Genomic DNA, 14,584 nt, shown 5'->3' with positions numbered 1-14,584 from the left:
AGTGCATATAGTAAGGTGACTCCTCAGTCTGCTCATAACTATCACATTCAACTCTGCAAGTCATAAATTAATCATCACTTTCAGCCACACACCAGCTTATGGGTCTCACATAGCTTTCATAGACATATATTTGACTTCTATCCTTACACGTTATTTTCTGAAAAACCTGACTTGGGACTGATTTGGAACATTCATTATTATTTGTCAAGGAGTTGCATAAAGAACAGATCTAAGTATCCATACACCGTTTTTTCTCAATCATAAATACAGAAATATATTTAACAGAAAAAAGTTTTATTTTAGATATTTAAAGTAGAATCCTGATTACTCTTCTATATTGAAAAATACTTTTCATAATTACAGCATGAATGCAGAATCAAGAAATTCCCAAAGTGGAAAACCCTACAGGTTTTTCAACAAACTGTTAGGAAGCAAAAGGGACACTTAGACTAAAAGGGTGCAGGAAGAGGGGGCCACAGGGATTATGGTGTCCAGAAGTACACATCTGGGATAAAATTGTAAGAATCTCTTACCATAAAATCAGGATTGAGGCTACTTTTGGGGAGAGAATGCCAGTCTACATACATGTAAAAATAATGCTTCTTGCAGGGTTTCTTTTGAGGATGATGATGTTCTGGAAACAGATATGGGTGATGGTTGCACAAATATACTAAAAACCACTGAATTATGTACTTTTAAAGGGTGAATTTTATAATATGGGAATTGTATCTCAATTAAAAAATGCTTTTGTTGATAACAAGCTAAGTTATTTAGATAGAAAAATCATCAATCAAAAATATAACAGTATCTATATAAAGAAAACCATTCGCATCAGATAGCCTGGAGCAGGGTTCCCCAACTGGACCACACAGCAGGAGGCAAGCAGTGGGCAGGCAAGCTAGCATTACCACCTGTGCTCCACCTCCTGTCAGATCAGCAGCTACATTAGATTCTCATAGGGGCACGAACCCTCCTATTGTGAACTGTACACATGAACGATCTAAGTTGTGTGCTCCTTATGAGAATCTCACTGATGCCTGATGATTTGAGGTTTTATCTTGAAACCATACCATCCCCCCCTCTGTCCGTGGAAAAACTGTCTTCCACAAAAATGGTCCCTGATGCCAAAAAGGTTGGGGACTGCTGCCTAGAGAGAGTAAGAGATGTGATAGGTGAAAAGTTAGATCAGATGTAACAACTAATGAAAGTATACCAGGGTTATTTTCAATCAGGAGTTCCATGTTCCTCAAGTATATAATGACTAAATTTTCACTTATATCCAAAGGAAACCCTTTATAACCCTCATCAGCCTAATCATTTTATTCTAAAATTGCATAGTAAAATATTTTAACCTAACCAAGGGTTTAGTTCTTTTTATCATTTGCTTGAGAAATAGAACACAATCATGGAAATTAAACACTCTGAATTTAGCATTTCCACTAATATGAGGAAATTCAGAAAGAGGAAGAAACAATGAAACATTTCACTTACTATTCTGATTGTTTTTCACAAAATGTTTTGTGAAGTTAATATTCCACAAAATCATTAAGTATTGGAGTTCAAATCATGCAAAGTCATTGGATATTTTAAACATGTACTTCAACTAAGTCTGAGAGGGTCATGAACTGAGAGGGTCATGGAGTCAGAAGATAGCCACGTTTCAGATGGCCAATTACTGCCACCATCACCAGGTGGCCTGAGTGAGGGTAGTTAGGCTGTGGCCTGCTGAGCACAAAACCATCACTCTTAGAGGAAGGGTTGGGGATTATATCACATAGTAGGCTCTCAGTAACCATTTTATTGAATAAATGTGTTGTAAGACGGGGAAAATACCATTATTCCCTCAACATGTGCAGGCTCAGACCAGGTGAAGATTGGTCCACTCAACTACGACCCCATTTCTTTGCTTCCATTTAGGAGAAAACGTATATCCTCCCATTTTCTCTTGAACTAGTCAGGCTTTCATACGTGCCACTTCGAAATGACTCTTTTCAAAGTATTAATGATTTCCATGTTGCTAAATTTAATAGCCATTTCCCATTTCTCTTCTTACCTGACCTATCAGCAGCATCTGATACAACTACGCACCTCCTTGAAATGCTTTATTCACTTGGCTCCTAGGAAGGATTACTACCTTCTTTCCTCCTATCTCATTGGCCATCGCTGCTCAGTCTCCTTTCCTGATTCCTCTTCTTCCTATTAATCTTTTAACGTTGGAGCACCTGAGAACTCAGTCCTCAGCCCTCTCCTCCATTCACACTCTTATCTCATTTTAGGTGATTTCATCTACTTAATCTCATTTTAAGTGATTTCATCTCAGGGCACTGAATACTGCTGACAACTTATACATTGTATCTGGGGCCTGGATCTCTTCTTCCCTGACCTCCAAGCTCATTTACTGAATTCTCTATTTGGTATATCCACTTAGATGTTTAAAAGACATCACAAACTCAACATACCTAAAACAAACTCGTGATCAACCCCACCACCTGCCCCATCTTGCTCATCCTGTAGACTCTCCCCATCTCAGTTAATGCTAATGACATCCTTTTAGTTGCTTAGGACAAAAGCTTAGAATCATCCTTGACTCCTATTTCTCTCATACCTCATATCCACTCAGTGAGCAAATTCTGTTGCCTTTATCTTCCAAATACATCCAAAAATCTGACTACTTCTTACCACTCTCTCCAAGCCACCATTCATTTCTTGCCTGGATTATTGCAATGATCTCATAGAGGGTTTTCTTGCTTACACATTTGCCTCATCTTTTCTTATCTCAACAAGGTAGCCAAAGTAATGCAGTTAAAATATGAGTTCATATCATAGCTTGCCTGAATCCCTCCAGTGGCTTCTCATCTCACTCCAAGTAGCCAAGAGGTTCTGTTTGACTCTATTATCTCTTTACTTTTCTCTTATATACTCCCACCCCACTCCCCACTTGTTCTGCTCCAGCCACACTGGATCCTTTGTTATTCTCAAACATGCCAGGCATATTCTCACCTTAGGATATTTGTACCTCTTATTTTATATTGAGTCAGGCCACTTAATTAAAATAAGTCCAAATGTGACACATAATAACATTCATTTTAAATAACTACAATCATGATTTGACTTCTCCAAATATACGTTCTCTCAGGTAGTCCATCCTAGCATCCTTTGTTGACAGTGCCATAGAGTTCCATTCAAACTGAGAAATCTGTAAAATAAGTAATGTAATTTGAATGAAAGTTTTAAAGCAATAAAAAACACTGAGGAAGACATGTAAGTACTACTGATCAAAGCTGTAGGAATCCTGTGATATTAATTTACATAAGGATAGTCTGTGAACCTTTATTGGAAGCCAAGTGGATCCTTCTGACCTTGCCTGGAAGACTTTTTTTCTGCTCCTTTCATCCTCCTTATCCTACAATACCAATGATAGACATTTTTCCTACATAGTCTTCTATATTCATACACTAGTTGTTTCCTCTGATAATTCTACCCATTTCTATAGTGTCTCTCTCCTTTACAAGGTAAAGAAATCATAAGATATAAATAGTCTAAAGACAATAAAATAAATGACAACTTTATTTATTTTTATGAGACAGAGTCTTGCTCTGTCACCCACAATTGAGTGCAGTGGGATGATCATGGCTTACTGCAGCCTCAGTCTCCTGGGATTAAACAATCCTCCCACCTCAACCACCCAAGTAGCCACAGGCATGAGCTACTGCACCTGGCCTGTTTGAGGTGTACATTAAAAAAAAAATTTTTTTTAAGATAATTCTGGAACTTACACATTAAAAGAAAGCACATGTACAGCTAGTGTCTCTGGGCTTTTTAGAGGCTGAATTACATGAGTATTTCATACCTGAATTACACGATAGCCCAAAATTTCCAAATGTCGTTTTTTCATAGCAGATTTTCCTTTTATGTGAGGAATATTTCTACAAAATGCTTTTGAATCCAAAAATTCCAAAGCAATCCTACATAAGACAAAAAATATTTACTTCCAAAATCAATATAAGAAACTGAATAATTACAAGCTTTTCAGGAGCAAGATTGTATCTTTATAAACTAACAAAAGCCAATGAATATAAATGAGTATACCAAGTTACATTTCTGCTAAGAAATTAGTAACTGATGAGAAACCTATTAAGTTACACAAAATTATTGTAAATATCTGTCTGCTTTCATCCATTTTTTTTGTCCAATATATATTTACACATGCCTATCATATGTAAGCCACTGTGAGGGGTACAAAGATGAAGTGACACAGCTTATAGTCTAAAAGACAACACATGATGTATAGTAAGTTACTATAATGCAGTGTAGGAAGTGGCTAAGTACTATGGGAAAAGTAGCGAGGTAGGGGAGCACAAAAGAAGATACTATTTTACTTCTAGTTAAGGACAATTCCTCTAGTACTGTAGGGAGATTGCTAGGCGTTGGACAGAAGAAGGGAGAACATTAAAGCAAAGGGACAGGAAAAGCAAAGTTACAAAGGTGGAATGCATGACGTAGGAAGAACAGATTCTACTACCTTCAATCCTTGATCATTGACTTCAGTATAGTATGACAAATTTAACATTTAGATGTTAATAAAATCTAAGAAGCAAATTACCTTTCAGCTCCTGGTGGCAGCCTTGATCCAACTATTTCGGTATTTGATTCCCAGGGCATTTCTGGTCGTTGTCCCAATGTTATATTATGGCTTCCATAAGGAAGAGGTTTTTTTCTTTTATCCAAGGCACACTCAAAATCTTAAGGAAGCATAGAAACTAGCAGTATGAATTAGGTAAAGTCTTACAGATAAAAGTTTAAGATATACTGAAATGTATATGCATATATTTATACACATACACACAAAAGAATGATGAACCTCTCAAATTATCCAAGTTACTTTATAAGATCTAGTCCAATGGCACCTCTCTTTGGAAATCAATCAATAAAAAAAATCAACCAGAAGAATTACAAATAATATTAAGTACTGGGCTACATTTAGTACTGGGCTAGGCCAAATCACATTAAAGAGTTTTAATCTCACTGGGCGCGGGGGCTCATGCCTGTAATCCCAACACTTTGGGAGGTCAAGGCAGGCGGATCACAAGGTCAGGAGATCAAGACCATCCTGGTCAACATGGTGAAACCCCATCTCTACTAAAACTACAAAAATTAGCTAGGCATGGTGGTGCGTGCCTGTAGTTCCAGCTACTTGGGAGTCTGAGGCAGGGGAATAGCTTGAACCAGGGAGTCGGAGGTCACAGTGAGCCAAGATCGCGCCACTGCACTCCAGCCTGGCAACGGAATAAAACTCTGTCTCAAAATAAAAAAAAGAGTTTTAATATCCTTAAGTCTCTTGGTTACATTTAGAGGAAGCTAAACCAACTCATCTGAAAATTAATAAAGAAAAAGATTCAAGCATTTGTCCTATCTCTCCTACATGAATTGCATATAAAACAGTTGATATGGGAAAGTTCTTTTGAGACAAATTCCGGCTAATAAATGTAGAAGGCATGATAGATGTAGAATACCGCTACTTTACCACCCCTCTGAATGATGGATTTAGGCAATGAGTGATCATTAATAACTGCTAAAATCAGCAGGTGAAAAGCTGACAGGGGAACTTTCTGTTGAATGAATCAGCTGACAACATACAAACCCACTAATGAGTCCTAATATATAAAAGATAAACAGGCCAGGTACAGTGGCTCACACTTGTAATCCCAGCACTTTGGGAGGTCAAGGCAGGCAGATTGCTTGAGTGCAGGAGTTCCAAACCAGCCTGGGCAATATGGCAAAACCCAATTTCTGCAAAAAAACTTTAAAAATAAGCCAGGTGTAGCGGCAGCTACTCAGGCTGAGGAGGCTGAGGTGGGAGGATCCCTTGAACCTAGGAGGTCGAGGCTGCAGTGAGCCATGCTTGTGCCACAGCACCTCAGCCTGGGCAACACAGCCAGACTCTGTCTCGAAAAAAAAAAGAAAAGAAAGAAAGAAAAGAAAAAGACAACCAGCATTGTATGCCTCCTGATAGAATGCAATAAGAAGTACAAGCCACTTATGAAGTTTCTGGCCAACAAGAAAAACCTAAAAAAACACACTAAAATCTAATCAAGTCTCTAGATATCACTAATGGTTTACAGCAAACCCAGGTTTCCAGTAAAAAACATTAAAAACTGTTAGATGACATATTAAATATTATCACAGGGTTGCAATTAGAAAAGTTCAAAATGTGGGCCAGGCGCGGTGGCTCACGCCTGTAATCCCAGCACTTTGGGAGGCCGAGGCGGGCAAATCATGAGGTCAAGAGATCGAGACCATCCTGGCCATGGTGAAACCCCATCTCTACTAAAAATACAAAAATTAGCCGGGCATGGTGGCATGCACCTGTGGTCCCAGCTACTCAGGAGGCTGAGGCAGAAGAATCGCTTGAACCCAGGCGGAGGTTGCAGCGAGCCGAGATTGCGCCACTGCACTCCAGCCTGGTGACAGAGTAAGACTCCGTCTCAAAAAAAAAAAAAGACAAGAAAAGTTCAAAATGTGAAAAAAAAAACTTATTCTTAAATAAATTTTAAGTTAAAAAAGGAGAAGTAGAAAAGAAAAAGTTGAACCAGAAACTGCAAACCAACCAAGTAGAATGTTAAGATCCCAATTTGAACAAATAAATTGTAAAATAAACATAAAAGACACTTAAAACAGGAAAAGCAAAGGTATAAGGGTGAAGTGAACGAGACGTATGATGAACAGATTCTACTACCTTTGATGCTTCATCGAGTTCATTATAGTATGCCAAATCTAACATTTTCATAAAATGTTAAATTTATTTAAAATGTCCCATATCTTTCTACTTAGGTTAAATTTCTCATACTTCCACTGCCTTCAATCCTTGATCACTGAGTTCATTATAGTATGCCAAATCTAACATTTCCATAAAATGTTAAATTTTATCTAAAATTTGCCCTCTGTACTTAAAATTCCCATACCTCTCCACATTTCTTAGAAGATATTTAAAAATTATTATTAATTGTTATAGGATGATAAAGATATTGTTACGTTTTTAAAGTCATTCTCATCTTTTCGATATACATCCTGAAATGGTATAGTGTCTATGATTTGAAAAGAATGAGATGGAAATCAGGTGAAAAACTCAGGTACTGAACCATCTTTAAATTAATTATGAAACATGAAATATATAGCTTTCTCATTAAGAGAATGAATTCTAGAGCCAGAATGCCAAGGTCAAATCCTGGCTCTGTCATTTGCCAGGTATGCAACCTTGGGCAATCAATAATGTTTGTGGGTTTCAGTCTCCTCATGTGTAAATAGTTTATATACCTCATAGGGATATAAGTTTACTATACACACACACACACACACACACACACACAAGTACTTATAAAGCACTTAAAAAGGTGTCTAACACATAATAAGCAATATATCAAGATATATCTATTATTGTTGTTATATGAAATTGCAGCATTGACAGATGGACATAACAGCAAAAAAATCTTATAGATTGATTAAATCATAGCATACTCAATGAAATATGCAGTAACTAAAAAAGATGTATAAGCATATCTGTTGGCATAGAAAAATATTCACAACATATAATTTATAAAATGCTATGATCTGAATATGTCCCCAAAGTTTATATGTTGAAACTTAATCATCAATGTACTAATAATAATAGTGGGACCTTAGGCCAGACGTGGTAGCTAATGCCTATTATCCTAGCACTTTGGGAGGCAGAGGCGGGAAGACTGCTTGGACTCAGGAATTTAAGATCAGCACGTGCAACATGGTGAAACCCCATCTCTACAGAAAATACAAAAATTAGCATGGTGTGGTGGTGTGCACCTGTAGACCCAGCTATTTAGGAGGCTGAGGTAGGAGAATCACTTGAGCTCTGGAGGCATAGGTTGCAAGGAACTATGATCATGCCATTGCACTCCTGGACTGCACTCCTGTACTGTACTCCAACCTAGGTGATAGAACAAGACGCTTTCTCAAAAAAAAAAAAAAAAAAAAGGAAGAACCTTTAGGAGGTGATTAAGTCATGAGGGCAAAGCCCTCTTTAATGAGATTAGTGACCCTATATAAGAGCACCATTTTTGCCTTCCTATCTCTTCTGCCATGGGAGGACACAGAATTCAAAGTGCCATCTTGAAAGCAGAGATCAGGTACCAAACCTGTTGGTACCTCGAGCTTAGACTTCCTAGCCTCCAGAACTTTGAAAAATGAATTTCTGTTGTTTATAAATTAACCAGTCTCAGGTATTTCGTTGTAGCAGCAGGAAAGGACTAAGACACAAACACTACAGAAGAAAAACATTTTTGTCTTTTTTTTAAAAAGTGAGGAAAACAGACATCAAAAGCAAACAGTGGCTATATCAATGGGTGATTTTTCTTTTTCGTTATCTTCCCTTTCTGGTTTTTCTATGCTATGCATGTCTCATGTAATTTTTTTTTTTTTAAGAGATGGGGTTATGTTCATATGGTTCTAAAGAAAAAAAGAAATATTTAAAAAGAGATGTGCTCTTAATATATTGCCCAGGCCAGACTCAAACTTCTGGGCTCAAGTGATCATCTTACCTCTGTCTCTCCAAGTAGCTAGAATTACAGACTCATGCTATCATGCCCAGCTTCAATGTTTATTGCCTTTGTTTTTGTTTTAGAGACAAAGTCTTGCTCTGTCACTCAGGCTAGAGTGCAGTAGCATGATTGTAACTCACTGTGGCCTCAAACTCCTGGGCTCAAGACATTCTCCCACCTCAGCCTCCCAATGAGACTACACGGGCATAGCACCATGCCAGCTAATTTTTATTTATTTATTTATTTAGAGACAGGGTCTCACTATATTGCCACCATGCCCACTAATTTTATTTATTTATTTATTTATTTGGAGACAGGGTCTCACTGTATTGCCCAGGCTAGTCTCAAACTCCTGAGCTCAAGCCATCCTTCCACCTCAGCCTTCCAAAGAGCCAAGATTATGTGCATGAGCCATAATCATGCACATATTCATGGATTTTTGTTATACCCAATTCAATCCTGATTAATATAAAATCAAATAAAGGAAAGTATGTGTTTTATAGCACAAGATGAAAGTGATTATCTAGTTCACCTTCCTGCCCTGTGCAGAAATCATACACATGTATCATCTGAATATTCAGCCTCTGCCTCAACATTACTTCTTCAGAAAGCAGCCAAGAATTCTCCTTATACCAAGTTAAAATCTGCTTCCTTTCATTTTTACCATTTTTTCATCCCTGAGATAGAGATATCTAGTTCTTCCACTTAATCCTTCAAACATTTTAAAATGTTATGGTCCCCATAAGACTTCTATTTTTCAGAGTAAGCATCCTTTTTTTATTCCCAAATAAGATTTAGTGGGCTGCCCACAGTGGCTCACACCTGTAATCCCAACACTTTGGGAGGCTGAGCAGGAGGATCGCTCAAGCCCAAGAGTTTGAGACCAGCCTGGGCAATAGAGTGAGACCCTGTCTCTATAAAAAAATAAAAATAAAAATAAATTTATTGAGCACTCACTATGTTCCAAGGGTAGTGTTAAATGCTTTACATGCAATATCTCAGTTACACTGATGAAAATGCTAATATTATCTCCATTACACTGATGAAAATGCTAATAAGGTTCAGAAGAACTTGCTCAAGGATAGAAATCCATCCAATCCTAGTCCTCTCTAGTTCTTTCTAAGACTTGATTAGACAAGATCCTTCACTATTTGTCCTCCTTTGTTTCTAGACCCTACTTGCCACTATCTCTTAAAAAGGATAAAATGCGAATACACACACACACACACACACACACACTATTAAGATGTCTGAAAAACAGAATACAATGGGATTACCAACTTTTTTGTTATTATTAACAATACAGTTTAAATAGTATTTGATTTTTGGCTACCATTTACATTGTTAGTTTATAACAAATTTATAATCCCTTTAAACATCCTATATATATGCAGAGGTTTTCTAAACCTAAATGTAGAAAGTTTATGTTAATTATCTAAAAATTTTATCTTTTTCATTTAAGATCACCACTTGAATGTATCAATATCTTTGAAAATTTTATATTACCATCAGCATAAGCCAGTCCACTAGCTTTACATGATCCACAATCTAATCATAATGCCTTCTACAACTAGACCAGTTGAGAAACAAGATTAATCAGGTTAGCATCAAGCACAGTAGCTTTTCAGATGAACTTAAAACAATGAAATAGAGATAAAAAGTCATTTCTCTTATTTTCACACACTGAATGGAGAGGACAGAATCTTTTGAAGATCTGGAAATGTTCAGTGAATCTGAAACTGGGTTTTACTTAGAATTGGTAGAGGACTAACCTTAAATTTTTTTTTTCCTCAAGAACAGCAAAATGCTCCTGGTTATCAACACTGGGCCACAGGAATTTGAGGATTTATTCTATTGTTCTTTCTACTGTTGTTTGGAAATTTTCAGTAATAACAACTTGAAAAAAATTCAAAACAACTTTTTTTTTGAGACAAACTCTCACTTTGTCACCAGGCTGGAGTGCAAAGGCATGATCTCGGCTCATTGCAACCTCTGCCTCCTGGGTTCCAGTGATTCTCCTGCCTCAGCCTCCCGAGTAGCTGGGACTACTGTGCGTGCCCCATGCCCAGCTAATTTTTGTATTTTTAATAGAGACAGGGTTTCAACATATTGGCCAAGATGGTCTCTATCTCTTAACCTTGTGATCTGCCCAGCTCAGCCTCCCAAAATGCTGGGATTATAGGCGTGAACCACCGCACCCAGCCAAAACAACTTTAAAAATTGCAACCGAAAAACAAAAACAAAAATTCCAAATGATAAGATGATTCTATTCAAATCAGTTTGATTTTCTGAAAGTAACTAATAACCTACCAATAACTTACCTACTGTGTGGTAATAAGGCGTAAGAACCGAGGCTTTTACACAATTGATTCCTCCTAGTACCTCTGCTAACATTTTATAAATCTGCTGTTGTGTTCTATTCATGCCACCAATACCTTTATAAAAATAAAAATAATTAGTCTACTTAATCTTTTTTTTTTTTTTTGAGACCGAGTCTCGCTCTTGTTGCCCGTTCTGGAGTGCAATGGCACGATCTCAGCTCACCACAACCTCCGCCACCTGGGTTCAAGTAATTCTCCTGCCTCAGCCTCCCAAGTAGCTGAGATTACAGGCACCCGCTACCATGCTCAGCTAATTTTTATATCTCTTTAGTAGAGACGGGGTTTCACCATGTTGGCCAGGCTAGTCTCGAACTCCTGACCTCAGGTAATCCACCCACCTCTGCCTCCCAAAGTGCTGAGATTACAGGCATGAGCCACAGCACCCAGCCTTATTAGTTTTTCAATGAAAATCATCCCAATTCTACAAACTGAAAAATAAAGATTAATATTTCTAATAATAGGTTCAGTGTAATATCTTAAGGAATGACACTAAATTCAATACAAGTTCTTTGCTCTCAACTAAAAGAGGATTATGTCCCAAATATTAAGAAATTCTTATAATGTCCCACCTACAATATCTCACATAAAATATTAAATATGTCAGCCGGGTGCAGTGGCTCATGCCTATAATCCCAGCACTTTGGGAGACCAAGGCTGGTGGATCAGGAGGTCAAGAGATCGTGACCATCCTGGTCAACGAGGTGAAACCCCTTCTCTACTCAAAATACAAAACAATCAGCTGGGCACCGTGGCACGTGCCTGTAATCCCAGCTACTGGGGAGGGTGAGGCAGGAGAATTGCTTGAACCCAGAAGGCGGAGGTTGCAGTGAGCCGAGATCGTGCCATTGCACTCCAGTCTGGGTAACAACAGCAAAACTCCGTCTCAAAAAAAAAAAAAAAAATTAAACATGTCATGATACTCTCAGGATGTCTTGTGTCATGCTTAGATATAACAAGATTAACAATGTACTACCTAATAATTTACTTTAGAATTAAATTTTGCTATCTAAAGGAAAAGAAAACTCAAACCTTTATTATATTGTTGGCAGAAGCGATCATGAAACCATGGAATCTGAAACTCAGGGCATTCCAAGCAGACTGATCTATTTAACTCCATAAAACGAAACTGGACTCTTGTACTTAGAGATGAAGGTAAAACTGAAATTAATAAAATATTAATGAATTTTGACAGCTGAGACCTAGGAAAGACAACCCATTTTTTTCACATTCATTTATCTCCACTACTGGTAGATGCTTTTATTCTAATACTATAAAAACACTTCATTTACACACATATGCTTTATATTTTTAAATTATTACATTCAGTGGCATGATTAGGACCAATTGCTGCATTGTTCTCATTAATCATGAATGTTAAAAACACATTTAAAAAATACTCCCAAGAATTTTCATTCACCTAATAGTCCACACTAGGTTTTTATCCTAAGGAAACAATGATTCATGTATAACAATTCATTACTTACAATAATGAGGTATTGGAAACAATCTGTAAGATGACAAATTTTATTATATCCATGTAATGGGATATTACGTAGCTAATAAGAAATCATGACATCAAAAAATATTTAATAGCATGGAAAATTGTTCAAAATATAGTCAGATGGAAAAAGGCAGCATACAAAAGTGATATATAGCCGGCGTGGTGGCTCACGCCTATAATTCCAGCACTTTGGGAGGCCGAGGTGGGCAGATCATGAGGTCAGGAGTTTGAGACCAGCCTGGCCAACATAGTGAAACCCTGTCTCTACTAAAAATACAAAAACTAGCCAGGTGTGGTGGCACAAGCCTGTAGTCCCAGCTACTCAGGAGGCTGAGGCAGGAGAATTGCCTGAACCCAGGGGGTAAAAGTTGCAGTGAGCCAAGACTGTGCCATTGCACTCCAGCCTGGGTGACAGAGTGAGACTCCATCTCAAAAAAAAAAAAAAAAAAGTGAATGTATAAATAATCCAAATTTTGTTTTAAATTCATATGGGGACTGGTGTGGGGCCTCTTGCCTATAATCTCAGCACTTTGGGAGGCCGAGCTGGATGGATCACTTGAGGTCAGGAGTTCAAGACATCTGGGAAGCCAGAGGTTGTAGTAAGTCAAGATTGTGCCACTGCACTTCAGGCTGGGCAACATAGCAAGACTCTGTCTCAAAAAAAAAAAAAAAAAAAAAAGAAGAAAGGAAAAGAAAGATGGCTCATGCCTGTAATCCCAACACTTTGGGTGGCTGAGGCAGGAGGATTGCTTGAGGCCAGCGGGTAGCGACTACCCTGGGCCACATAGCAAGACTCTGTCTCAAAAAATAAAAATAAAAAATTTAACAAATTAAAATTAAATACAGGCTGGGTGTAGGGGCTCACACCTATAATTTCAGCATCTGGGAGGCTGAAGAGGGAGAATCACTTGAGCTCAAGAGTTTGAGACCAGCCTGGGCAATACGGTAAGATCCCATCTCTTAACAACAACAAAAAAAAATTAGCTGGGCATGGTGACACATGCCTGTAGTCTCAGCTACTCAGGAGGCTGAAGCGGGAGGATCACTTGATCCTGGAGTCCAAGGCTTCAGTGAGCTATGACTGCACCACTGCACTCCAGCCTGGACAACAGAGTGAGACCTTGTCTCAAAACAAAACAAAAAAACACAGATATATAAACATTCACACAAGAGAAGGCAAAAGACAGAAAAGAAATACTCCAAGACATTAAAAGTGGTAGTTTTACTTGTTAGTAAGATGGGTCACTTTTTATTTTCTATGTTATATTTGTATTTTCCAAATTTCTCCAATAAGCATGCATACTATTAGAAACAGAAAAAAGTTATTAACATTTAAAGTCTTCAGTATAAGTAGACCTGAGACTTGGATATAAAGTACAACAGATAATGAAATAAATTAAAAGGTAGATACGTACCTTCAAGTTGAGAATCCAATCTAGCTAAGAATTTGATGTTAAAAATTGCCTTTAGCAGATCTTCTGGAAAATATTCAAGTGTGGCCAAAGAGAAACCAAGAAACACTAACATAAGAGGATCGAACATACCTAAAAGAAAATCAAGATTCTTTTTAAAGATACAGTTGCCTCACTTATATATAAACCTACAATTTATTCAGGCAAAGCCAGGTTTTAAAAAAAATGATACATGGCCTTGACAAAACTAATCTATACTGTCACAAGTAAGGATAATAGTTAAGTACTTACCTTTGGGTGGGGGTCAAGTAGGAAAAGGAGACTAGAGAAGAAGGATACTGTGATAATATTGTGTGCCTTGATCTTGGAACTAATTCCCTGGGTGATTCAATTTGCATAAATTCACACTATTATACTAAAGTTACATGAACATTTGTTATTACACTTTAGTAAGTTGTTTTAAAAATAGCCTTGGAAAAGGAGGCAGAGGTTGCAGTGAGCCGAGATTGCGCCACTGCACTCCAGCCTGGTGACAGAGCAAGACTGCGTCTCAAAAAATAATAAAATAATAGCCTTGGAAAAAGAAAGAATCCAAAACAAAAATGACAGTGGTGTATGTAAAAAGAAGTGATCCCAGTATTGGCAATAATATAAGCGTGTTCAGAGTATGTTACATACCGTTCAAAACACTTTACATATATCAACTCATTTATATCCTAT

At 37.6% G+C, this 14,584-nt stretch overlaps 1 protein-coding gene across 6 annotated transcripts in view; it reads right to left on the bottom strand.

The window, feature by feature from the left end:
• Positions 1-277: 277 nt before the first annotated feature.
• FASTKD1 (FAST kinase domains 1) overlaps positions 278-14,584 on the bottom strand; it is a 49,055-nt gene continuing 34,748 nt past the window's right edge. For 5 of the 6 annotated variants that reach the window (XM_078327438.1, XM_078327441.1, XM_017973416.4 and 2 more), the window contains 6 exons: positions 13,868-13,996; positions 11,981-12,109; positions 10,892-11,005; positions 4,604-4,742; positions 3,851-3,965; positions 278-3,196 (listed from right to left, as the gene is read on the bottom strand). In XM_078327438.1, coding sequence (XP_078183564.1) covers positions 3,101-3,196; positions 3,851-3,965; positions 4,604-4,742; positions 10,892-11,005; positions 11,981-12,109; positions 13,868-13,996 — 722 coding nt within the window. In that variant the 3' untranslated portion in view covers positions 278-3,100. The remainder of the gene's footprint in view (positions 3,197-3,850; positions 3,966-4,603; positions 4,743-10,891; positions 11,006-11,980; positions 12,110-13,867; positions 13,997-14,584) is intronic. The other variant, XM_078327440.1, reaches the window with a different exon arrangement.

Source organism: Callithrix jacchus, chromosome 6 (assembly GCF_049354715.1).
Source record: "Callithrix jacchus isolate 240 chromosome 6, calJac240_pri, whole genome shotgun sequence".
Classification (NCBI taxonomy): Eukaryota; Metazoa; Chordata; class Mammalia; order Primates; family Cebidae; genus Callithrix; species Callithrix jacchus.
This window is presented reverse-complemented; position numbering and strand designations above follow the sequence as displayed.